Raw genomic sequence first — 26,603 nt, 5'->3', positions numbered from 1 at the left:
TGTTCTGCCACAGCTACCCCCTTGCAAGTATGAGTTATTGCTTAATATACATACTACCCCACTCAAATGGCATTGCTGTTTACCAGGTTTCCAATGGGTGCCAAAACAACCATTTGTTTTCCACCTTGTTCGTAGATCTCTTTATAAATTAATCAAATGACTGTGTTTATTGAACACCTGTTCTTCCTTCAAGTATGCATTCTCTTTTGTATATATTAGGTTTTACTTCTAATTTTTGATAAGCAGATGTGAAAGATTTTTGGTAGCCATAAATGAAAAATGCTGTTCAGAAGGTAGGTTGGGGCCATATTTGCTTTTTTAGGAGTATAGACCTCTATGAGTCCATAAGTATTCTGCTTTAATACTACGAAAAATGACCTTTATATTTAGATACATTCTTTTGCTTAAACTGTAAAATGATAAAGCCAGGAAAATGTCCAGTTTTTAACAGCTGATTTTATTGTAAAGTATTTGTAATAATGTAAAAGTGAGCTTTACAAGTGTTCAATAAAAAATGTGTCTTAAAAATAAAAGGAGTATAGACCTCTAATAATTCACCCCTTAACAGAAGATTTCAAACCCAACCGTGTGTGTGTGTGTGTGTGTGTGTGTGTGTGTGTTGTGTGGGTGTGGGTGTGGGTGTGGGTGTGGGTGTGTAATTTCTGAAATGTTTCATCTATGAGCCACAATGGGGAGAGATTTTGCTGGAAGGAGGAATGAGAGAGACCAGCCTCATAGGAAAGAGTGGCTGTCTTCCCTTGGACTGCCTGAGGATGAATCAGCCAATCAGATTTTTAATATGTTTTCCTCTTAATGTGGGTAGTTGTTCCCTGACCCTTCCCCTGCCAGAGTCAGGAATAATGCCAGAGAAACTGAGTTCAAACATAAGTCCTCCTGACTTCGACTTCAGCATCCAAGCTCCTTCTGGTTAGGCACTTAATGAATATAGAATTCATTGTTAAGACGATTCTTATCGATGTTAACACTTCCTACCAGAAAGAAGTATTTCTTTATTGGTGGGTAGGAAGTGCCACAATGCACAGAGTGTTGTGCCTGGAATCACGAAGCCCTGAGTTCAACTGTTGGCCTTAGACACTTAGCAGCTTGTGACCCTGGGCGAGTCACTTAACCCTGTCTGCCTCAGTTTCCTCATCTGAAAATGAACTGGATAGAGAAGTAAATGGCAAAGTACTCCAGTATCTCTGCAAAGAAAGCCCTAAATGAGGCCATGAAGAGTTGGACACAACTGAAAATGACTTTACAATAGCCACACAATAATGTTAGGTTTTCTTTATTTTTTTTGTTCCTAAGCCATCATCTCTTACTCTCTATCACTGAACATTAATAAACTGAGGTTTATTAGGGCTTAGTTCTAGTTCTAACTCTGACATTAACATGGCTACGTGCCCTTAGGCAAGTCCTTTCCCCTCTAGTTGGGCCTCAGTTTCCCCCTCTGTTGAATAAAGGGATGGATTTGATGGTTTCTAAGGGACTTTCTACCTCTGGGGTTCTGTGGTCCTAACTCTTATAATGCAGCCTTTTGATATCTCATTGTTTCGTGTGAATGCAGTCTCTTGTGCACTGCTAGAAGCTCCTAGAAGACAAAGACTATGTCTTTTCATGTGTCATTCAGAGCTCCAAGCAGACTGGGGTTGGATAATTCCTTTTTGAATGAAGACCCTGTGAACAGAGCATCAGACACTCTACACAAACAATTTCTGTCAGCTTGTATAGCTAACCCTTTGAAATCAGTGTGTTTCACTCCTCCTACCCACTTCCTTAGCCATTCCATGTTTTTCACACCTTTATTTACTCTCCTGGTTTTTTTGGAGGGGGGAAGGCAGGGTAGTTGGGTTTAAGTGACTTGCCCAAGGTCACACAGCTAGTTTTTGTGTTAAGTGTCTGAATCTGGATTTGAACTCAGGTCCTCCTGACTCCAGGGCTGGTGCTCTATTCAAGGTGCCACCTTGCCGCCCCTTCCCTGTTTTTTTAAGTAATAATAATAATGTCTAGCCTTTATTAAGCACCTACTGTGCTCGGAGCTTTGCAATTATTCTCTCATTTGTTCTTCATAACAACCCTGGGAGGTAGGTGCTGTATTATCCCCATTTTTCAGGTGAGGAAACTGAGGCAAATAGCCACAAAGTGACTTGCCCAAGATTACAAAGGAAGTGTATGAGGCTGGATTGAACTCAGGCCTTCCTAACTTCAGTCCCAGCACTTTCTCTACTGTGCCACTCAGCTGCTTTTGAGTCCATCCTCACCCATCTCCATCTGCTGAATCCCTACCCACCCTTTATTCTTTTCCCACAGAACAATGGAGAACCTGGCGCGCAGTGAGCAGTTCAGTTCATTTTTTAGGCTCCCCAAAGAAGAGAACCTGAAAGAAGTACACGAATGTTTCTTACGGGTACCATCTAGCCACTTGACTACCCATGGGAGAATGTGTGTTTTTGAAAACTATATCTGCTTTGCCAGTCAGGACATCAGTCTCTGCAGTGTAGTCCTTCCACTAAGAGAGGTAAGATAATAGAGGCCGTTTAAGTTCATCATTGTGCTGTAGAATAACTGTATTCACCAATTAGAAACTCAGTGACTTGAGATTATATTTGTAAAGCCCTTAGCACAGTGCCTAGCACATAGTAGGTGCTTAATACATCCTTGCTCCCTTCCCCATGTACTGCAAGAAGAACCTCCATAGTGAGAGGGGTGAGGTCCTGAAATTGACTAGTCCAAGTTGTGAGCTTGGGCCGGCTTGAGTACGTGTTTAGGCACTACCAGTGCCCAGCAACCAACAGTCACCATCCCACCTGGTATGTACAGTTCAGAGAGGCAGAGACTAGAACAGAAAACCAGAGCTTGGTGAGCCTTGCCAAAGTCAGTCCTCCAGCATTTCTGAAGTCCCAGACACTGTGCTAGGCACCAAGGCACAGTTACCCCAAAAATGAGGCAATTTCTGTTTTCGGGAAGCTTGCATTCTTTCAGAAGGATACATGTTCGCATAAAAGTGAGGGGCAGCTAGGTGGCACTGCAGTGAATAGAGCACTGACCCTGGAGTCAGGAGGACCTGAGTTCAAATCCAGCCTCAGACACTTAGCACTTACCCTGTGACCTTGGGCAAGTCACTTAACCCCAATTGTCTTGCCTTCCCCCCTCCAAAAAAAGACCAAAAAATTTGCATATAGAAGAGGCAATTACAGAGGGAGGCCCCCATCGGACTCTAAGTGACAGAGGGAAGAAGGAAGCACAGACAGGCCCAGGCAAAGGGGAATCCTGCCAAATGATATCTTTTGTCACCATATTTTATAGACCAGGAAAACTTCCTCCTCAAGAAATAAAATGACTTGGCCCAAGGTTATTGAGCTAGTATTGAGATTTCAATGCCAAGACCCATCCTTATACTGCAGAACCAGGAGACCACACCCCATGAGACTTTGGATGAAAAATAAGGGGGCAAAAAAAAATGGCTCATGTTTTTCCTTTTCTCTCCAGGTCCTTTCTGTGGACAAGGGAGATGATTCCAGCCAATCAGTCATCATTAGCATCAAAGGCAAGAAAGCCTTTCGATTCTCTGATGTCAGAGACTTTGAGCATCTTGTGGCAAGACTGAAACTTACATGTGGAGCAGTTTCCATTCCACAGCAGGAAATTAGTACAGAGGTAATTACACAGCAACTGTTGTTCTGCTCAGGGCTCTGTTGGATGGTGCTTCATCCTTCCAAAAGTAACAATGATAGTGGTGGTGGTGGTGGTGGTGGTGGTGGTGGTGGTGGTGGTGGTGGTGGTGGTGGTGGTGGTGGTGGTGGTGGTGGTGGTGGTGGTGGTATGGTAGTAGGAGTGGTAGTGGTTGGGGCCACTAGGTGAATACAGCACCGGCCTGGGAGTCAGGAGGACCTGAGTTCAAATTTGGCCTCAGACACTTGACACTTAACTAGCTGTGTGATGTTGGGCAAGTCACTTAACCCCATTGCCCTGCCTTCCCCCCTCCAAAAAGAAAAAAAAAAGTGGTAGTAGTAGTATTAAGTGCCATGTATATATAGGGCTTTAGGACAACTGTGTGACCTTGGGCAAGTCATTTAATTCTGTTTGCCTTATTTTCCTCACCTGTAACATGAGCTGGAGAAGGAAATGGTAAACAAGAAAACCCTAGATGGCATCACAAAGAGTTGAATGCGACTGAAACAGCTGAACAATAAATATAGTGCTTTAAGACTTGCATACACTTTAATGGGTATTGTTTCATTTGGTCCTAACTACAACCCTGGGAGGTAGATACTATTGTTATCTTCATTTTACAGATGAGAAAACTGAGGCTCAGGAAGGTTTCATGACATGTCTGGGGGCAACACATCTAGTGTCTCAGACAAGATTTGTTTGGGGTTTTTTTGCTTTTTGGAGGGAGGAGGGTGGGGCAATTGGGGTTAAGGGACTTGCCCAAGGTCACACGTCTAGTAAGTGTTAAGCGTCTAAGGCCAGATTTGAACTCAGATCCTCCTGACTCCAGGGCCGGTGCTCTATTCACTGTGCCACCTAGCCTCCCCTGACAAAAGATTTGAATATAGTTCCTCAGATTACAAACCTAGCAGTCTGTCTCCTGCAACACATGGCCTCTTAGTAATAGCACCTTTTATTTTACAAAACCATAGTTTTTTAAAAAAAATTTATTTATTTATTTTTGTATGCATTTAGTATTTTATTTTTCCCCTAGTTACATGTAAAAACAATTTTTTAAAGTTTATTTATTTTTAGTTTTCAACATTCACTTCCATAAGTTTTAAATTTTCCCCTCCTCCCTCTCCAAGACAGCATGCAATCTGATATAAGCACTACACATACATTCCCATTAAACATACTTTCACATTAGTCATGTTGTATAGAGGAGCCAGAACAAATAGGAGGAGCCACGAGAAAGAAAAAAACAAAACAAAACAAAAAAGAAAACAGTCTGCTCTGCTCTGCATTCAGACTCCATAGTCCTTTCTTTGGATGTGGATGGCATTTTCCATCATGAGTCCTTTGGTGTTGTGTAAAAACGATTTTTAACATTTCTTTTTAAAACTTTGAGTTCTAAATTCTCTCCCTTCTTCAAACTTCCTCACCCTTCCTCATTGAGAAAGCAAGAAGTTTGCTATAGGTTATACATGTGTAGTCATGCAAAACATATTCATAATTATCATGTTGTGAAAGAAAACATAGGCAAAAATTCAAGAAAAATAAGAAAGTAAAAAAAATATGCTTCAGTCTGTATTCAGACATGATCCACTCTTTCTCTGGGGATGGATAGCATTTTTCATCCTAAGTCCTTCAGAGTTGTCTTAGATGGTTGTATTGCCGGGAATAGCTAAGTCATTCACAGCTGATCATCTTACACTATTGCTGAAAAACGTGGTTTTTAATAGTTGGATTAATTTGTGATCCCATCAATTATCCCTCCAACTGTGCATATTGCAGTTGCTCAATTAGTCAATCAACAATGCATTTATTAAGCACCTACTATGTGCTAGGCACTTTGCAAGGTTCTGGAGATCATCTGTTATTGATTGCTCTTACCATGGCTTCCCCTCCCCTATCTTTGCTGGTCCTATAGCTCCCTGCCCTTCTGTCTACTAATTCCATCAAGGAATTGGGAAGTCCAGAAGACCAAGAGTTGTGGAAAAGGGGACAGGGACGGAGCAGAGATAATGAATTCTGTTTTGCACATGTTGAGTTTGAGATGTCTGTAGAACATTCAGTTTTCCTAGAGAAAACACAGCTATATCTCAGCAGAAGGTCTAGGGATAGACTCTATGCAGATCCCAGACCATCTTCATACAGATGATAATGGAACCCATGAGAGCTGATGAAATCACCAATGGAGATAATACAGAGCAATGATTTTCCACCTGGATCTGTGAACTTGTGTTGGTTTTTTTAATCATTTGATAACCATATTTCAGTATAATTGGTTTTCTTTTGTAACCTAATATATTTTATTCAATTCATTTAAAAGCATTATTCTGAGAATAGGTTTCACCAGACTGCCCAGGGGGTCCATGACCCAAAAAAGATAAAGAGCTCCTGATAGAAGAGAAGGGGACCAAGGCCAGAGACTTGGGGATACCCACAGTCAGAGGGCTTGACCTGAATGAAGAATGAGCAGATGGGATCGAGAAGGAGCAGTCAAAAGAGTCAGGAGAGAACAGTAGCCTCTATACCTAGAAGAGAATAGTGTCCAGAAGAAAGAAATCAGCAGTGTCAAAGGCTGTGGAGAGGGCAAAAAGGATGAGGGTTGAGAAAAGGCCACTGGATTGGACAACTTGAGATTTGGCACTGGGAGTTTTGGAGAGAGCTGTTTGTGTGGCATGGTAAGAAGTTTGATAGGAAGCCAGAGGGAGGAGGGTTTAGAGGAGAGTAATAGGAGAGGAAACAGCAGCCCCAATTTTAAATTCAAGATGTTTATCTAGGAAGGGGAGGAAAGAAATAGGACTATAGCTAATGGGCAGGATTCATTCACCTGTACAGAACATTTTCTGCCATGCCATAGAAACCTTTGTACCCTAGAAGCTCACTCCCACCCCAGGACTAAGTCTCACATCAGAAGAACCCTCCAGCCCTGTGGCCTTTCTCTCTGGTTGATTGGTTCCTTCCCAGTCCTCCAATTTAAGGAGGAAACCCAGGCCAGCCACATATTGGTCCCTTTCCAGCCTGCACCACTGACTCATTTACCTCCTTCAGCTCCTTTTTATGTGGTGTTTCCCTCCATTGAAATATAAGTTCCTTGAGGGCAGGAATTGTCTTCATTTCGGCTTGTATTTGACTCCCCGGTACCCTGTGAACAATACTATATAAACGTTCATCATCACCATTATTATTATTGTAGTAGGAACTTACTAAGTGCTTATTGACTTGACTTAGGCCCATTTGTAGGCAGCATTTGTAGCCAATAGATTGGGAGAAATCAAAGTTAAAAGAAAGAATGGAGATGAAAGGGGGGGGGAATTTGCTGGAGAAACTGGGAGTGGATGGCATTCAGGGGGCATGGAGAGGGGCTTTTCTTGGAAAGGAAGAGCTTAATCTGAGCCTGAAGTGGAACAATTAGTGGAAGGAGATGAGAGATTTCATGTGAAATGAAGAAGAGGGGAGAGAAGGGAGCTCTCAGCAAATAGCCTGAATTTTTTCAGTGAAAATATGAAAGGAGATCTTTGGCTGAGAAGGCCAGAGGCTTGGAGACATAAGGTTTATGGAGAATGGGATGGAATGGTGAATGGGATAGCAAATCAGGGAGGAATAGGGCATTTGCCTTGTGGAAGCAAGGATCCAGTTGAGATGATATAACATAATTTGTAGTGGACACAGTCAATCCAATGTCATGATTTTTCTCCATCTCTGTTCAGCAATACATGAATGGGAGCAAAGGTGGCAGATGGGGAGAATAATTCAAGGTTGGCAAGACATGGTCAGTGATAGGGTGGAAGGTAGTTCAGAGTTGAGTTGCTTTACAAGATAGGGAAGGGAGGACAGACTGGCCAACCCCAGGGGTGATGTGGTCTGGTAAAGAATTGAGGGCTAGATGGATAGAGATCACTGTGAGACTGAAGAACAGGGTTAAAGGTCATGAAGCCTAGCAAAAGATGGACTTGTAAAAGATTAAGGAATTTCAGTGGATGAACGTGGAAAGGGACCACTTACAGTTGATGGCAGGAATCCAGGGGAGCTGAGGAGTAGGTCAGAGGAAATAGAAGCAGTGATAAAACCGGAAGTTGGGGCATCTGAAGGGGCATTCATATGAATGCTGAAGTCCCTTAGTTTGAGGGCCAGAAATGAGGAAGAGGGAAGAACTGAGTCAGGCCCTGAAACCTTTGTTGAATTCAATTTAATTTAGGTTTGCAATTTCAGGACGGCACTTAGGAAAACTGCTGGTGCCCTACCATAATTTCTCCTTTTAGGAAACACTGCCACCAGGTGGCCCAGATGCTAAGGAAGGTGTGTGTTTTGTCTAAAAGCTGGATGAAAACCTTGAATTTTCTGCTCCTTATTTACAAAAATAGTGTTCCATGCTAAAATAACTAGACTTTAACGACTTTTACCAGTTAAGATAATAATTGTTACTGACTGATGTTTTTTAAAAAATAAGCCGGGTCTTAATGACATTTTGGAAACATGCAAAAAAATCACCCCTTATCTAGCAATCCTGCCGCTTGACTTATGCTAGTGGCAAGTCAGAGACAGAAGCAGAGGGCAACTAGGGAGCAACATGAGTCTTTGTGGTAGCAAAGAAAATGGGTGCAAGTCCATTAGGGAATTGCAAAAAAATCAAACCCCAACTCTGTAGTCAGTGAATATAACAATATGATTATTTAGTAAGAAATCATGAATTTGAGGAACTCCGAGGGACATGGGAAAGTCTGTACAAACTGATGCAAAGGGAAATACGCAGAACCTAAGGAATAATATACTCAGTAATTATAGCAATGTAATTGAAAATATCTTTACCAGGAAGCTAAACTCTTGGGTACGTGAAAAACCACTGTGAGTCCCAGAGGAGAGACAATGAAATCTGTGACTGAGAAATGGGGAGCTTCTAGGGCAGGATGGTGTATATGTTGTTAGACTGGGTCACCATCACTTGATTCGTTTTCTTTGTCATGAGAAAGGTTTCACCCTGGGGTGAGGAGAAGGATCCCCCCTGCTGAAATAACCAAGAAGTATAGACAAAAGACATCAATGAAACACGAAAAAAAAAATCAACTGGCTTCGCTTTTCCTCATTGATCTTTATTACAGTGTCCCAAGCTCAGTGGCATATCTAGCTTTTGGTTAGAATTTTCCTTTATGCCTCATCTTGCATTCTGCCTTGTCCCAGTAGACCCCCGGCCTGCTGCTAGGAAACATAACACTTCCTAATACTGAAGTGACTTTTGTCTGGTCCTGAGCCTCTCAGCTGGTAAAAAGCCTGTTTGCTAATTAAATTTCACTGTGCCCTGAAATTAATTAGATAGATACCATCATGGCCTGATAGCCCAGAGGAGGAGAAGACAATCTCTGATTATAGCTTATTTATTAGTAGAAAGATATTTTCTGTATTTTGGTTTGCAGTCGACACTAGAATTTTGAAAAGTGTTTCTCTCATAGAGATTAGAAAGCACTTGGGTTATCCTGGTAACATTTGAACTCTCCTTTGTAGCCTGTCCCTAGTCCCGACCCTGGGAGCCCAGGGCAATCTTCTAAGGGATCCTCTCTGATGGGACAGAAAGATTGCAGCAAGACTGTGAATACACAAGCTTTAATGACAGAATTTCACCCTCAAGATTTGGAGAATCTTGATTCCAAAATGGTAAGAGAACAGACCTTGAAAATCTAAGAGCAGAGATAGATTCTGAAAGTGAAGAAAAAGCTGATCCACAATGGAAAAAAGTCTCCCTTTTGAGAGCTAACATTCTCTCCCATCTGACCAATGTAATTCTGTCATGTACTAAGAAATAGCAATGAAAGCCAGCTGTGGAATAATAACTCTGCTCATCCACAGAATTGGATGGTTATCTGCCTAGTGGTTGAGGTGATAAGGGGGAACCAAAGAATTCAGGATGTGTTTTTGCCTAAATCAAACAATAATAATTGAATTTTTATATCACTTCATATCATGCTTTCCTCATTCATTTGTTTCTTTGTTCCTCAATGACCTACCCACGGAACAAAGAATGCATCAGGGAGGCAAGATCAGACACAGTGAATTTTTTTCCAGTGAATCTTTGGCCTTTCCTAAGAGGAGGGCTCAGCTCACATTGACCTTGCTCAGTCTTGAGCTCCCTCCTGGGTTTTGATTACAGCTTAATGTCAGGAAGCATAGTAAAGGTGCTTGGGTTGTCTCTTCCCTGTCACGATGAGTTGCTTTGAGTTTTCTCTTATAGCTGAAAGAAAAGATGAAGGAACAATCATGGAATATACTCTTTGTGGAATATGGCCGTGGCATTAGCATGTTTCGGACAAAAAAGACTCGAGACTTGGTTGTAAGGGGTATTCCTGAGACTTTAAGAGGAGAACTGTGGTTGCTTTTTTCAGGTATCACACACACACACACACACACATTCTTTGCCAGTTACTGAGCAAGTTAATATTGTAGATAGAATATGTAGCAACTAAATAAAAATACTTTTAGTGTCCAAAGCCAGTCAAGTCCAGCTCATGAAAACATCATCTTATTCGGTGAGGTTCATGCCCCTCAAGCGAAATAAACCCATGGGTTGTTTTTTGATGTCGTTATTCTGTTACCCAAATATTACTGTTGTAATTGAGCCCTTTAGAGGCAGGTGGGTTGGTCATAGGTAAAAAACTGGCCTTGGAGCATGAGGCAATCAGTTAATCAGCTAATGTTTAGTAAGTACTCACTAGAGATACAAAAGCAAAGAATGACATAATCTTGCCCCTTAAAGGGGGGGGGGGGCATAGTTTTATGATGGAGCTAGAGCTGGGTTCATGTCCTGCATCTGGTTTTGGGAGCCTTTTTGGGTCACTTGACTCTCAGGACCCCAGGCAACTCTGTAAAACTCTACACTGCAGACCAGTTGCTGCTGAATTGATGGAGGGAATCCTCTTACCGGAAAACTCCTTGAGGGAGGTCCAGATCCTTCTCCCCATCCCCACCAAAAGAAAAATTATTTGCTTACAAAGGAGAAACTTAAATTGATGAAATTTGATTCTTTGTGTTTAATTTGCAAAAAAAGAAAGGAAAAGAGAAAGAAGGAAGGAAAGAAAGAAAGAAAGAAAGAAAGAAAGAAAGAAAGAAAGAAAGAAAGAAAGAAAGAAAGAAAGAAAGAAACAAACAAAGAAACAAAGAAAGAAAGAAAGAAACTGTATTTTTTTCTATATGCTTTCTATAAATGATTTCTATATAATCATTTTCCCCAGGTGCTATTAATGATATGGCCACCAATCCCGGCTATTATGCTGACATTGTCGAGCGGTCCTTAGGGACCTATACGGTAGCTACTGATGAAATTGAACGTGACTTGCGTCGCTCCCTGCCTGAGCACCCTGCCTTTCAAAGCGACACTGGCATCTCTGCTTTGAGGCGGGTACTCACTGCATATGCATACCGCAACCCAAGAATTGGCTACTGCCAGGTAGGACTACAAAGAGAACCCAATTCTGTTGATGTTCTAAAAGATAAAACCTCATTAAATGCAACTCCATTAATCTGAAATTGGTGGATGGGAGCCAGGTAGGAGTTAAAAGGGTGTATTGGAAGGCTGTGTTATAGGGGCCATACTTCAGGAGAACTAAGTGTACTTAGGCATCCAGAGACAGAACATTTTAGCTCTCTGGACTCCAGCTTTCTTTTCTATGAAATAAATTAATTCTAGCTATTCATTAATAGATCTCTTAAAATGGAATTTGAGCATAAATCAGCAGCTGTTTATCGGGCTCTTTCTATATTTTTTCTACTGGGTTATTGAATTATTGAATTGTTTTCCCTCCTTGCTTGCCCACCCCCATGGAATGTTCATTTAACATTGCTATGCAAATGACTTCCCTGTCTGTAGATCCAGCCCTTATCTCTTCCCTCAACTCCAATCCCCCACCAACACTTGCCTGCTGGGCATCTCTACCGGCCTGTGCTACATGTTCAGAGGATTTGAACCAACAATTTACAGAAGAGGAAACCCAAATGAATTGTATTTTTTAAATGCAAAAATTAATTTTTTCCCTTCCAGATCTACCTGGCTTTGTTTTCTATCTTTAAAATTTTAAATGCTTTCATATGATTGAAACACAAATTTTAAACAAAACAAAAACCTTGAGCAAATGTCCAGTCTTACTAATAATTTTCCCATGTTTCTCTAAATTCCTTGTATATCATATCTTGCTGCTTATATAAATTAAAACAACTCTGAGATGCCACTTTGCACTTATCAAATTGTCCCTGTTAATTAAACTCAGTGCTGGTAAAGTTGTGGAAAAACAGGTTACACTCATTCATTGCTAATGGAATTGCAAACTAATTGCATTTTCTTGGAAAGCAATCTAGCAATGTGATGTCAGAGATACAAAACAGTCAGATACACACACCTCCATTACCTCCCCCATACAGTAATTACATTGTTGGGAATATGACCTAAAGCTGTTTGTTTACATATATATTTTTCCTTCAATTTTAGGCAATGAATATTTTGACATCGGTGTTGCTTCTGTATGCAAAAGAAGAAGCTGCTTTTTGGCTTCTGGTTGCTGTGTGTGAACGTATGCTGCCTGATTATTTTAATCACCGGATCATTGGTAAAACATGTTTAGAGTGAATGCCTTCCTCTTCTGAAGTAATTATCTCAGACCAAATGACCAGGGAAATAAAACTGCTGGCTTAAGTTGTAGAAGATGAAAAACAAAATCAAAAGACTTTTGAGAGAATTTTAGTGTTTATTTTATCTTTTCTTTAATATATTACCTTAATTTTAAAAAGTACTAACCTGATCTGTTTCTTAATAAAATGAAAGTCCTTAAACCCATTCCCAAGCTTCTAATGCAGTATCAACATGAACTTTTCAGAGCTATTGGGAATTTTGGATTTTTTTTGAGGGAGTATGGTTAGTGCTTATAATCAGTGAGCTCAAAGTCCCATATGTAAGTGGAACTATATAGATATCCATAAGTGTTTTTTGAAAATGATCATTGTTTGGCAGTACCTTTCCCCAAAAGATGGCCAGCCTATAATAGTCAGAGAGGAAGATCTGTTTTCTTTGTTTAAATTATTCATGGATGGTCCATGTTTATTAAGGTGTGTGGCATTGTACTTAGGAGCTTCTGTTGTGTTTTACTGAACCTTGACCTCAAGAAGCTTAAAATCCAAGAGGGAAAGGCAGTATAGTCCCATATCTAGTAATAGATCAGAAGAAAGCTGAGAAGGTCCTAAGGTAGCACTGTGACTCCTGGGATCATGTACAACATTTCAATAATCCTTGTGCAAAAGGAAAAAAGTCTTATAAATACCAAGAGCTCTCAGGCTGAAATCTCTTGGTCCCTCCACAGGTGCCTTGGTGGATCAGGCAGTCTTTGAGGAACTGATCAGAGAACACCTTCCTCAGCTGACAGGTCACATGACTGACATGACCTTCTTTTCCTCAATCTCCCTCTCCTGGTTCCTTACCCTCTTTATCAGTGTGCTTCCTATTGAAAGTGCCGTGAATGTTGTGGACTGTTTCTTCTACGATGGGATAAAGGCCATCCTCCAGCTGGGATTGGCCGTGCTTGACTATAACATGGAACAATTGCTGACCTGTAAAGATGATGCTGAAGCTGTCACAGTGTTAAACAGGTACCAGTAGAATTGTCTAGTCTCTCTAGGAATCTGAGAAATCATCTAGCCCAACTCCCATGTTTTAAACAACTAATGATAATAAAAGCTAGCATTTCTGTAGTGCTTAAAGCTTTGTCAAGTGCTTACAAATCGTGTCTTTTTAACCTTCACAAAAACCCTAGGAGATAAGTGCTGTTATTATCCCCATTTTACAGTTAAGGAAACTGAACCAAAGAGAGATTAAGTGACTTGTCCAGGTCCAACACTATCCACTTGCCTCCTAAGCCATTGGGATCGTCTTAAGTATTGGTGACATACCTGCTATGATACATTTCCACTTTTCCTCAATGATGCTGGCAGATGGAAGACACAGTTCCTGTTCTCTGGGAGCTTATAGTAGAGGAAATAGTTGGTGGTGTTATTGTTGCAGCTAGGTGGCGCCATAGTGCATAGAGTGCTGTTCTGGAGTCTGATACATTTTCCTGAGTTAGAATCCCATGGCCTCAGTTACTTCCTAGCTGTGTGATCCTGGGCAAGTCACTTTACTCCATTTGCCTCAGTTTCCTCATCTGTAAAATTAGCTCAGGAAGGAAAGGGAAAACCAGCTCATTATCTCTGTCAAAAAAATAACCCAAATAGGGTCACAAAGAGTTGGACATAACTGAAAAAGACTCAACATCAACAACAAATAATTGCTACTTTTAAAGACCTTTATCACCTTTCCATTCTTACGCCATAGTCCTCTCCACTGGTACTCTGAGATCCAATGACACTGGCCTCCCTACTGTTCTTCCCATAAAACACTCCATCTCTAGACTCTGGATGTTTTCAATGGTGATCTCCCATGCCTGGAACCCTCCAGGTCTCTGCCTCCTGGCTTCCCTGCTTTCTTTCAAGTCTTTCACCTTCTGTAAGAAGCCTCTCCTGGCCCTCCTTAATCTTCATGACTTCTCTCTGAGATCACCTCCAATGTATGCTATCTACAGCTTGTTTGAGCAGAGCTGTTTGCATGTTGTCTCTCCCGTTATAATGTGAACTCCCTGAGGGCTGGGACTAATTTTTGCCCTTTTTTGTATCCCCAGCCCTTAGCCAGATGCCTGGCCCCTAGGAGGGAGTTTGTAAACCCACATTAACTTGGTACAGTCTAGTGGCAGAATACAGACTCGGATTCGAGGAGGGTATGGGTTGGTGTGGCCAGGGAAGATGTCCTGGAAGAGCTAGGCCTTAAACTGGGTTTTGAAGGACAAGGAGCACATGTGTAGACCAAGAAGAGAGCATAGGGCACCCCAGGCAAGATCCACAGCCCAAGCAATGTCCTGTAGGCAGGAAGAAATGTCTATTCTCTGTGAAGGTTGACCACCACCAGGACAAAGCTGCCATCCTAGAAGAAGTAAACAGCCGGGTACTGTTTGCTCTACTCTAATAATTTGTGGTCCCATGAACTTTGACACTAATACTCCTTTTGACCAGGTTCTTCGACAATGTCACTAACAAGGACAGCCCCTTGCCTTCTACTGTTCAACAGGGCTCAACTACAAGCGAAGCCAAAAGCCATCAGACAAAGGTGGACATTACAGATTTGATCAGAGAAGCAAATGAGGTGAGTTCCCATGTGGTGAAAGCGTTTCTACTGCATGTTGACACTTTAGTCCTTTTTTGGGTAACTGGTAATCATGGTGGCTAGCTCAGGGGTCAGGCAAAGAAAATCATAATACAATGATCAAGAACATTTCAAACCCAACTTCGTTTAAAAAAATTATCTCGACAAACCAGGAGCAGATCCTCTAACCTCTCTGACCGAGTTCCCTTTTCTTTAAAGTCAAGTTATTTGTCTCTTTCTTTTTGTCCAAAGTCAATTAAGTTAATGCATTTAAACCATATTAAGTTACTGTAAAAGAAAGTAATAAATAACACCTTTCTTCTAAGAGACTACAAGCATTTCATAAACATCCTTACACTTCATTTTAGATGAGTAATAAACAGAATTCTCATCAGTAATTCTATGAAACAAACCAAGAATTAGAAATGAGAAACCAGGGATGTGCCACTACATGGCAGTACCCCAGGAACGTGCTTTCCACATGTCTCTCACCCCCACCGCCTTCGAGCACCACCTGCCTTATAAGTCTTTTCATCAGGCTTCCCACCCCAGACCCCCCCCTCACCTTGCTATATAACAAAAATCTACAGCTTTCTCTCCTGGGGTGAGATCCGATGGAATGGAGTATACACACCCCTTTCCCTTGGCCATAGGTCCTGGGCATATATCATATGCCTGAGATCAATTGCACAGGCCTCCCATATAAGTAGCCATCAAAGCCTTTAGCACTTCCCTCTCTTTCTACAGCATACCCTATAGATAAGGGGTTCTTAACCTAGATTCCATTAATTTGTACTTTTTTTTGGAGGGGGGAAGGCAAGGTGGTTGGGGTTCAGTGACTTGTCCAAGGTCACACAGCTAGAACGTGTCAAGTGTCTGAGACTGGATTTGAACTCAGGTCCTCCTGACTCCAGGGCTGGTGCACTATCCACTGCAGGGCCACTTAGTTGCCCCTAACTTTTAAAAAAAGCAATTTAATAACTTTTTCGATAGAATTGGTTTCCTTTATAATCCTGTGTAGTTTGTGCACTTAAAAACATTGTTCTAGAGGGAGAGTCCATCCATAGTCTTCACCAGCTGCTGCCAAAGGGGGCCAGAACACACAAAAAGGGAGAGAACCCTTCCTCTAGAATGTCCTTCCCTCTATTGGCTTCCTCACTGGATTTCAAAGCAGAGGAGCCTAGGGTAAACCTTGGCTCTGCCACTTTGCCACTTCCCACTGTGTGATATTGAGAGGGCTCCTTCCAGTTCTGAATTTCTGATCAGATCTAGTTTGGAGACAGGAAAACCTGGACTCGTTCTCACTTCTCAACTTCAGTGGTTTCATCTGCAAAATGGGGCCTTGGCCTTGAGGACCCACCTCTAAGGTTCCTTCCAGCTCCAAATCTGTGATCCTAGATTAGTCCTTCTCCAATTCCTGACATCTCTTGATGCTCTTTGAAACTTGACTTTCTCCCAGTGACATCACATTTCTTGGTACCATCCTCAAAGCTGGCTGCTTCTTCTGTGTCACACACAGGACCAGGAAGAGCCATTAGTGTGTCCTTTGCTTCCCATGACCTCTTCTAGTCCCATTACTCTGCAGCCACCTCTCCTTTAAAACTTATTCTAGTCTCTCCAGAGCCATCTTGCTGCCATCTCTGGCTCCCGAGGTAATTCTCCCTTCTCCCCAATATGTTTAGTACGTGGTTCCTTCAGATGCCCTGATCTCCCATTTACTTAAGCTCCACAACTTCACAACTCCAATCTGCCTCAACCCTGCAGTTTGACCTCCTCTTGCACTGTCACCTGGCCCAGGTACCAGAATTCCTAGTTAGGCAATGCTATGGAGAGAAAACTGGAACCTGGGAAAGTTGGAACTTCTGCAGAACTTGAGCAAAAGATTCCAAGCCATTTATCTGAATATTGAGTCCTTTGTGAAAAGCTGCCATTCTTCTTCTAGAAATACGGCGACATTCGCTATGAAGATGTGTACAGCATGCGCCGGAGAAGTCGCCTGTATGTGATCCAGGTGCTTGAGGAAACCACAAAGCACAATGTGGTAAGTGGGTGGAGGAAATGAAGCCACACAATGTGGCTCTTTCTCTTTGGGCAGCTTTTGAAGACAGTCATTCTGTGGGAGGCAAAATGAAAAGGACGAGAAAAGGAGCCCAGAGACTGTATTAAGAAATGATTTTAGAGGAAATGAACTATTTGTCCCCTTCTGGCTATAGCGCAGGTTATTAGCAGCCCTTTGTGTGTGATCTGGCCAGCACAGCTGTAGCCCAGGAATGCCATAATGCTATGGAACATTCAGGCATGGCATTTGTATGGTGGACGCTTTAGTGAGACCCTAGCTTAGTCATGCTGGCAGAGAAATGCCATTGTCTCCGAACTGAATGTTGTGAGCTGGGTGTGATGGGACACACAAAGCAGCAGAGGACTAAGCCAATCAGTGTCCAATCTGGCATCAATGGTGAGCCCCAGGGTGGAAGGGGGGGGCAGACAATGTTACCTAGGTAGAGGTGAGTCATGGCAGGTTGGAAACAGAAGAAGTCAAAGTTCTTATGCTGATCAGTAGTGGGACTGGGCCCATGAGTACCCACTGTACTTCCTGTCTGAACCAGCTAGAGACCCATTCTTTAAAAAACAACAACCAAAAAAAAACCCCAACCCTTAAATTCTTTGAAATTATAATGACCAAACTGGGTCCCAAAGAAAAGATAGGAGAAGTGGGGGACTGAGGGTGTGGTGGATGTGGTTGTTCACCCTTCATTTTCAAAGAGGACCAATGAACATGGCATAGAATGTCAAACTTTTTCAGGACATTGGTTAGCTTTGCAAATCCATTTTTTCCCTCTTTTCTTATTTTTATAAGAGGTGATTCTCTTGGAGGAGGTAGGAGGAGAGATACATTAGAAATATACATGGGGCAGCTAGGTGGCACAGTGAATAGAGCACCAGCCCTGGAGTCAGGAGGACTTAAGTTCAAATCTGGTCTCAGATACTTAACACTTACTGGCTGTGTGACCTTGGGCAAGTCACTTCACCCCAATTGCCCTACCTTCCCCCCTCCAAAAAGCAAAAAAAAAATGTACATGATGTAAAAAAATAAAGATAGTAATAAATTTTTTTCCTTAAAAAATCATTAGTTAATTAAACCCATACTGCTCTCCCCCAAAAAACACATTATTCTTGGTAATACAACTTCTCCTACTAACTAACCTATATACATATAGTGCTTTAAAGTTAGTAAAATACTTTTCATCCATGATTTCCTTTGGGCCTCACATCAAACCTTGAGATGGCAATGCTACAAGTATTGTCATATCTCCATTTTTGCCAACAAGAAAACCAAGGCTCAGAGAGGTTTACTTGCCCAGGACAGAATTTGAACCCAGATGTTCCTGACTTGCAGTCTGGGCCTCTGTTCCCTCTGCCATGCGGAGAAGAGATCTTATGGCCAAGTATTTTTAAATATACCCTTCATTCTCCATTTAATTTATAACCAAGAAAAAAATGTTCCAAAGATAGGGTCAGTTTATAATATTGCCAAGACTTACTTGCTTCAAGACTGAGTCCCTGGAGATGGTAGGGCACATTTCCACAGGTCCCAGGCTCAACATACAGATAAATAATTCAGGGACTCTATTAGCTATGTGCCCCCTTGTTCATGCCCCCATTTGGCCTAGGCTTCATTAAGTAAGATACAATTACACCATTTCTAAACCGTTTCCTGCAAGGTTCTGTTTTCCAGCCCAGACCTCCTGTGGCCTTTGAAGTGTTTAATGACAGGCCTCCTTGATGACTTTAAAAATGGCCACTGTTTGCAAGAGAAATGCGTGTTATCAGTACCTACTGCCACTGGCTTCTGAGCTGCGCCTGGCCTCCTTCGTTTCTAATTTACCTCCATCTCTTTTAAGCTCCGGGTTGTATCACAGGATGTCAAACTTGGCCTTCGTGAATTAGAAGAGCTTTACGACATCTTCAAGGTAATGTTAGCTCTCTAATTGGAAGCTAATGCTCTCTTCAGCAAATTTTATCAGTGTCCTAAGCTGTTTCAGCTTTAATGAAATATTCTCATAATCTGATATTTTTAATAAGATTGGGTTCACTCACAATGTTTTCTGCTTTGATACCTTTCATTGTCTTGACAGAGAGAGCACTTTTTGTCTTGTTATTGGAATTTGACCAGCACTTCTCTGAGGCACCACAACCCCAGCTTGCCATACTTGGAGCAGTATCAGATTGACTGCCAGCAGTTCCGAATACTGTATCATCTCTTGAGCCCCTGGGCTTATTCTGCCAACCGGGACTGCTTGGCACTCTGGACCTTCAGATTGCTGGACGAAAACTCCGACTGCCTTATCAACTTTAAAGAATTCTCCTGTGTATTTGGTAGGAGAACATCAAAGCAGATTCTCTTCCTTCAGAAAAAAAAAACTCAAGGAATCCTAGACTTGTAGGATAGCCTGGGTACAGATGATGGTGTTGTTGGTGATAACCATAGTAGTCATAGCTAGCCTCTCTCTAGTGCCCTAAGGTTTGCAAAGTGCTTTAGAAATATTATCTCATTTGATAGGCTACATCCCTTCCTGTTTTAATAGCTCTTGACTATTTCTTCTGGATTCTCAAAGCCACATTTAGAGGCCATAGAGGCCCAGGGTTGGAAGGGTCCTCAGTGGCCATCTTAGAGTTGGAAGGTGACGCCTCAGACAGTAATCACATGGTCCAATCCCTGCCCAAAGCATAAATCCCAACAAGTAGTTATGTAGTCACCCCTTGAAGACTTCCTGATGGGCAACTCACTTTCTCTTGGGACAACCCATTCTATTTTGAAGGTAACTAATTATTAGGGAGATCTTCCTTAGGTTGAGTTGAAATCTGCCTCCCTCTAATATCCATCTGCTACTGATTCTGCACTCTAGGGCCAAACAGAAAAAAAAAATTCTAATCCATCTTCCATGACAACCTTTTAAATACTTGAAGACAATTCTTCATGTCCCTTCTGAGTCTCTTCTTCCCCATTCCCTCTCTACTTCTGTCAGGTGATCCTCATATTATACCGTTTCTAAACTGTTTCCTGCAAGGTTCTGTTTTCCAGCCTAGATCTCCTATGGCCCTTCCCCAGTTTGCCTACCCTTCTCTGGACACTCCCCAACTTATCGGTGTCCTTCCTTAGTTGAAGACCTCTGGGCTCAGAAACTCTGCCTCTCTGTAGCTGCTCCCTCACACTGCTTACTTACATAGAGCTTGCTGGCCAATACAACCTCCAGATCTTTTTCAGATGAATTTTTGTCTAGCTATATCTACCTCACCCTATCTCTACTTGAAAAGTTGGTTTTGGGGTGGCTAGGTGGTGCAGTGAATAGAGTACCGACCATGGAATCAGGAGGACCTGAGTTTAAATCTGGCCTCAGACACTTAACACAAAACTAGCCGTGACCTTGGGCAAGTCACTTAACCCCAATTGTCCTACCTTCCCCCCTCCAAAAAAAAGCAAAAAGAAGTTGATTTTTTGGGAGCAACCATAATACTTTACATTTATTCTTATGGATTTCATCATTCTATCTTTTATAACTTTACCAATTTGATGGGTGTGAGGTAAAATCTCAGAGTTGTTTTCATTTGTTATTTCACTTGTTATTAGTGATTTTAAGCATTTTTTCATATGATCCTTTGAATTTCTTCTAAAAATTGTTCAACCCTTTATCTAATGGCTCTTTGCTCATGTGTGTGTGTTTGTGTGTGTATATACATATATATGTATATAAATATATAATATATTTGTGTCAGTTCCCTAAACATCTTTTGAAGCAAAGATTACACACACACCTAGTTGACAGTTTTTCTTCTTAAAATAACTGCAATCCACTAAAACCCTAAGGTCTTTTTTTGTAAACTACTTTTTTTAAGTTTTTTTAGTATTTTATTTTTCCCCAATTACATGTAAAAACAATTTTTAACATTCATTTTTAAAACTTTGAGTTCCAAATTCTGTCCCTTCCTCTGTTCCCCTCCCATCAAGAAGGCAAGCAATTCGCCATAGATTATACCTGTGTAGTCATACAAAGCATATCCATAATATTCATGTCATGAAAAAAAACATAGACAAAAAAAACCCTCAAGAAAAAGAAAGTTAAAAAGAAAGTAAGCTTCAGTCTGTATTCAGACACCATCAGTTCTTTCTCTGGGGATAATAGCATTTTTCATCCTAAATCTTTCAGAGCTGTCTTGGATCATTGTATTGCTGAGAACAGCTTAAGTTATTCATAGCTGATCATCTTTACAATATTGCTGTTACTCTGTACCTAGTACATTTCACTTTGCATCAGCCCATGCAAGTCTTTCCAAGTTTTTCTGAGAACATCCTGCTCATCATTTCTTGTAGTTCAGTAGTATTCCATCATAATCACATACCACAACTTGTTCAGCCATTCCCCAATTGATGGGCAGCCCCTCAGTTTCTAATTCTTTGCGCCCAGAAAAGAGCTGTTATAAATATTTTTATACATGTAGGTCCTTTTCCTTTTTCTTTTTTATTTCTTTTGGGATACAGACTGAGTAGCCGTATCACTAGGTCAAAGTGTATGTGTGGTTTCATAGCCCTTTGGGCAGTTCCAAATTGCTCTACAGAATGGTCAAATCAGTTCACAACTCCACCAATAATAGTTCATTAATGTCTCATTTTCCCCACATCCCCTCCAACATCTGTCATTTACCTTTTCTGTCCTATTAGACAATCTAGTAGGTATGAGGTAGTACCTCAGAATTGTTTTAATTTGCATTTCTCCACTCAGTAGTGAGTAAGAGTAATTTTTCATATGGTTACAGATAGCTTTGATTACTTCATCTGAAAACTGCTCACATCTTTTGATCATTTACCAATTGGGGAGTGGCTCTTGTTTTTATAAATTTGACTGGGTTCTCTATATGTTTGAAAAATGAAGTCTTTATCAAAGAAACTTGCTTCAAAATTTGTTTCACAGTTACTATTGCTAACTATATTTCCCTCCATCCTACCCCCTCTTTATTCCATTCTCTCTCTCTCCTTTCACTCTGTCCCTCCTCAAAAGCGTTTTGCTTCTGACTCCCCCAATCTGCCCTCCCTTCTCTCACCACCCTTCCACTTCTCTTATCTCCTTCCTTTCCTAATTTCCTGTAGGGGAAGATAGACAATGAACTACTTTTTAAAATATGTATATATATTTTATTTCTTTTGATCAACCAAGATCCACATTCTCTCCTCCCTCCCCTCCATCAAGAACATAAGAAAAACCCCATTCTATGCACGCATAGTCGATCAAAATGACTTTTTATGTCGGCCACGTCCACAAATATCTTGTCTCATTCTGCACTGCTGTGTCCTTCACCTCTCTATAGGGACGTGGAAGGCAAATTTCATCTCGAGTCCTCTGGCATCGTGGTTGGTCATTATGCTGATAAGACTTCAGCACAGTAGTATTCCATCTCATTTATGTACCACAACTTGTATGGTTATGGGAGGAAGAGACCCTTGTCATATTCCCATAGTGACATGCACTGTTGCATTTCAGTGACCTGCTTAGAAACCAGACAAGCGGGGAGAGGGGCAGAAGGTGGTTATGCCCAGCTAATTTCCCACTGTGCTGGGGTCTTGCTGTACTGCCCTGATATGGTAGCTCTCTGCCAGGGACTGGGCAGGCTCCCAGAAGGCAATTCTCCTTTTTAACAAAGTATAAAGTCTTGCTCTAATGAAATTCAGTTTGGGGAGGGAAGCATCTAAGGAGGCTCACAGAGAGTTTGTCTCTTAGACTGAATGGAGGCTTCTGAATTATGGCCAATATATGAACTTTAACTTTCTGAGCTATTAGCATTGGCAAATTATTTTCTGGGGACACGTGCCATTGAAATGAATGCTTCAGGCCTTTTAAATTTTTTTTATTGGACAGATATCTTGTATAATGGAAGTTTTACTGAGAAGCTTAAGCTGCTTTTCAAGCTGCATGTTCCACCAGGTAAGACTTGGGTAATGTCAAGTGCTGTAGAAGTAGGATCAAGGGACAGCTAGGTGGCACAGGGAATAGAGCACCAGCCTTGGAGTCAGAAGGACCCGAGTTCAAATTTGGCCTCAGACACTTGACACACTTACTAGTTGTGTGACCTTGGGCAAGTCACTTAAACCCAATTGTCCTGCCTTGCCCCCTCCAAAAAAAAAGTAGGATTGATCCCATTTTCACGATTTGGGCAGTACGGGGCACTCCTCATTGGAAGTGCTCTCCTCCAATGCCAGTGACTTGGAGTCTCTGAGAGAGTTGTTTGCTGCACTGTGAGCCTAGGGCTATAGATCTGAGCTGGAAAGAATATTAGGGTCTTCTAATCCAAGCCCCTCATTTCATGGGGGAAAGAAACTAAGGCAAGAGGAAGTTCAGTGACTTGCCCAAGGGCACATACATATGCATGGAGAATTGAAAGGGACCTCAGAGGCCATCTATTTGGTCTAATTGTCCTCGTTTTACAGAGGAGCAAATGAAAACCCAGGGAAGGCCTGAGGTCAGACAGCTAATATCTCATATGTAGGATTTGAACACAGGGCTTCATGCCTCTAAGGCCACATTATCTTTTTTTTTTTTAAAAGCAATTGGGGTTAAGTAACTTGCTCAAGGTTACACAGCCGGTTATTTTGTGTGGGTGCCAAGTATCTGAGGCCGGAACCGATCCCGGGTCTCCTGACGCCGGGGTCAGCGCTCTTACTCCCACATTGTCTCTTGATCCTTACAGGAAAAGTTCAGTTTGAACAGGTATCATTAGAATGAGCAGTTGAATATAGAAAAGCTATTTCCATCTAGTGGCTTAAAGTTTATATTAACACTGTTTTGTTGATATTATCAATACTGCGAATTCTGCTGAATAATAATAGCTTCTATTTATATAGCCCTATATATATATATGTCATTGCAGTTGATCTTTGCAACAGCCCTGAGAAGAAGGTGTGGTTATTGTCCCCATTTTACAGATGAGCAAACTGAGGTTCGGAAAAGTCAAATGATTTAGTCTAACTAAGGTCACGCAACCAGCAAGCAGTGGAGCCAGAATATGAATTTGAGTCTGGTGCCTTTTCTACTCTGCTACTCACACCAGCATTTAAACAAAACCAAACCCAACCCATTCTAGTCATCTCTTAGTTTGAACATTGAACATGTGTGAGGCACTCAATGCCATGTTACATGCTTTTTGAAAACACCTGAGCAAATCCAAGAGAAAGAAGCCCCCACTGGGTGCCAAGGTGCTCACAGTCTGCAGTGAAGGGCTTTTGTGGGAGTGATACAAAATGGTGCCCCCTAGAAACCCCAGCCTCCTGACAAACCACTTCCAAAAAGCTCCCTCTTGTATAATTAATTTTCTCAGTCCTAACATCAGTCGTATGGTTATACTTCCCAATGTTTTCTTTTCAATAAAAAGACCTTCTGTATAAAGACGCAGCCTAAATACCCTCATTCAGCATTCATTGTCATTTTCAGAGGCTTACTTTACTCAGCTTTATTTCAGAAGAATCATTGATGGAAGTATTGGAAGGGACTGAGGAGGCCACCTAATGGGAACTAAGGCATTTTATGGAGAAGAGGAAACCTAGGTCTGGCAAGAGGAAGGGACTCACCCAAGGTCACCCAGAAGCCATCTAGACAAACCCTCTCATTTTACAGAGGAGGGAACTGAGGCCCAGGGAGGGGAAAGGACTTACCCAAGGATACCCAGCTATATAAGTATTAGAGATAGAATTTGAACCCAGGTCCTCTGACTCTGGAGAGCTAGGTGGCACTGCAGTAGATAGAGAACCAGGTCTGAAGTCAGGAAGATGAGTCTTCATGAGTTCAAATATGACCTCAGAAACTCACTAGCTGTGTGACCTTGGGAAAGTCATTTGACCCTGTTTGCCTCAGTTTCCTCATATGGATAATGAGCTGGAGGAGGAAATGGCAAACCATTCAAGAATCTTTGCCAAGAAAATCCCAAATGGGGTCACAGAGAGTTAGACAGGACTGAAAAACCACTGAACAACAACCACCTCTGACTCCAGAGACAACTTTCTTTCCACTGTGCCAGCTGATAATACTTTTATTTTTCAACATTAAGCCAATGTTGTGTTCCTCAACTTATTTATTGAGGGAGACTCTGTGAGTGACTTAGTCTAAGGCAGTGTTTTCAGAGACATCCATTGAAACACTTTTTGTTTCGTTGCATTTGTTACATAACAAGCATTTGTTACATACTTCAACTTGTGCTATTTCATGGGAATTTGCAGAGACAATCCCTGCTTTGCTTTGGGGCTCTATGGGACTGAATGTAGCCCAGTTCCCACTGGCATTTGGGCATTTCTGCATTTCCTTCTAAATGATCTAGCTCTGCTACTACCTTGGACAAGTGACCTGATCTTCTCTGGCCCTCAGTTTCTTTGCCTGTAAAGGAGGAGGCTGGCCCACTTCTAGATCAAGGATTCTCTGAGTAAACATGGACAAATCACTTTACTCTCTGGACCTTAGATTTCTCCTGTGTAAAACAGAGGGGGTTAAACTGTATCTTTATGTGGTCCCTTCCAGCTCTGGATTGATCTAGGATCCTATGGGTGATTTCCCTTCCCTGGGCTCATTTTCCTTTTCTGTAAAAGGAGGGGGTTAGACTGGTCAGCCTATGAGGATCTTCTCAGTTCTAGATCCACCTAGAATCCTCTGTGATTTCCCTTCCCTCAGCCTGAGTCTCCTCCTCCATTAAAGGAGGGGACTGGACCAACTGACCCCAGAGGTCCTTCTTTCCAGCTCTAGAGCTGGGAGCCTTTATTTGCCCAGAGTTGTAGAGCACAAGCTCCCTCATCCCATACTCCCCACCTTCTGATTCTGCTTTTCACTCACAAATCCCATTGTAGCAGCAAGCACCCCAGCATCCTCAGGATGGCTGCCAACACAGGTTCTTAGATCTGCTTTTCTAAAGGAAAATAACTCAAAATGGGTTAAGAATCTTGCTTTAATTAATCATATGTCATTTACCTAGTTCGGGGGGAAAAGGTCAGCACCCTGAACTTCAGACAATACAAACAAGTTACAAGCAGAAGTTACAAGAAGACAGAGAAACAGATCAAGCTGACAGGCCTCCAACTATCTAACCATTACATCCATACCTAGTCACAGTTACCAGAGAGGGAAGCATCAACATCTGGGTTTTCAAAGCCAGGGGGCTCAACGGCTGCCCAGAGTCTCATCTGGTGAAATCACACAGAACTTCTCAAAGTGAGCCCCAAAGCAAAGCCTCACATCAGGGTTTATATAGCCTTCTCCTGGCTCAGAGAATGTCACAACCCTCTTGACCCACTGCCCAATCACAGAGCACCAAGGTGTGCGCATTCTTGAAAAACCAAGCCTCCAGCCCCAGGTTCCAGGTACACTTAAGCCTATCAAAGGGCCTAGGGGCAGGGAAGATTTTAAATTCTCATTCCCCTAACACCTATATGACTTGGGTTGTTTCTTTCCAGCTTTTACTGAAGTGGAGTCTGTGAGCCCTTCAAAAGGAGATCAGCTTTCCAAGGATGAACTTCTTCGCTTCAGCCAGTTCCATGGTAAATGGGAATTCCAAAGTTTAGTCCCACTAATTGTGGTCAGTCAGGCACAGAGGCCATCTTGGATCCAGCGTTCTACCCATGGGGGAACACAACAACTTTTGTTATCAGTCATCTTCCACTTCATGATTCTAGGCACCTGGGGGTGCTCACTAAATCTTTGACTGATTT

At 41.9% G+C, this 26,603-nt stretch overlaps 2 protein-coding genes across 2 annotated transcripts in view; one reads left to right on the top strand and one right to left on the bottom strand.

Moving 5' to 3' along the window:
* Positions 1-2,682, bottom strand: part of LOC138171013 (NTF2-related export protein 2-like) — a 296,615-nt gene extending 293,933 nt beyond the window's left edge. The window contains exon 1 of the mRNA XM_069100474.1: positions 2,672-2,682. The gene's annotated coding sequence lies outside the window, so the exon portion shown is untranslated. The remainder of the gene's footprint in view (positions 1-2,671) is intronic.
* Positions 1-26,603, top strand: part of TBC1D8B (TBC1 domain family member 8B) — a 116,705-nt gene that overhangs the window by 75,387 nt on the left and 14,715 nt on the right. Inside the window, exons 6-18 of the mRNA XM_069100471.1 lie at positions 2,314-2,521; positions 3,493-3,660; positions 9,163-9,312; positions 9,887-10,037; positions 10,884-11,098; positions 12,134-12,251; positions 12,999-13,284; positions 14,737-14,866; positions 16,809-16,907; positions 18,769-18,837; positions 19,003-19,243; positions 22,777-22,842; positions 26,349-26,432. Coding sequence (XP_068956572.1) covers positions 2,314-2,521; positions 3,493-3,660; positions 9,163-9,312; positions 9,887-10,037; positions 10,884-11,098; positions 12,134-12,251; positions 12,999-13,284; positions 14,737-14,866; positions 16,809-16,907; positions 18,769-18,837; positions 19,003-19,243; positions 22,777-22,842; positions 26,349-26,432 — 1,985 coding nt within the window. The remainder of the gene's footprint in view (positions 1-2,313; positions 2,522-3,492; positions 3,661-9,162; positions 9,313-9,886; positions 10,038-10,883; positions 11,099-12,133; positions 12,252-12,998; positions 13,285-14,736; positions 14,867-16,808; positions 16,908-18,768; positions 18,838-19,002; positions 19,244-22,776; positions 22,843-26,348; positions 26,433-26,603) is intronic.

The sequence above is a fragment of the Petaurus breviceps genome, unplaced genomic scaffold (genome assembly GCF_028583685.1).
Source record: "Petaurus breviceps papuanus isolate PSGF00001 unplaced genomic scaffold, PetGlider_PUasm1.0 400, whole genome shotgun sequence".
Lineage (NCBI taxonomy): Eukaryota > Metazoa > Chordata > Mammalia > Diprotodontia > Petauridae > Petaurus > Petaurus breviceps.
The sequence above is the reverse complement of the archived record's forward strand: the minus strand, read 5'-3'. Positions and strand labels throughout refer to the sequence as shown.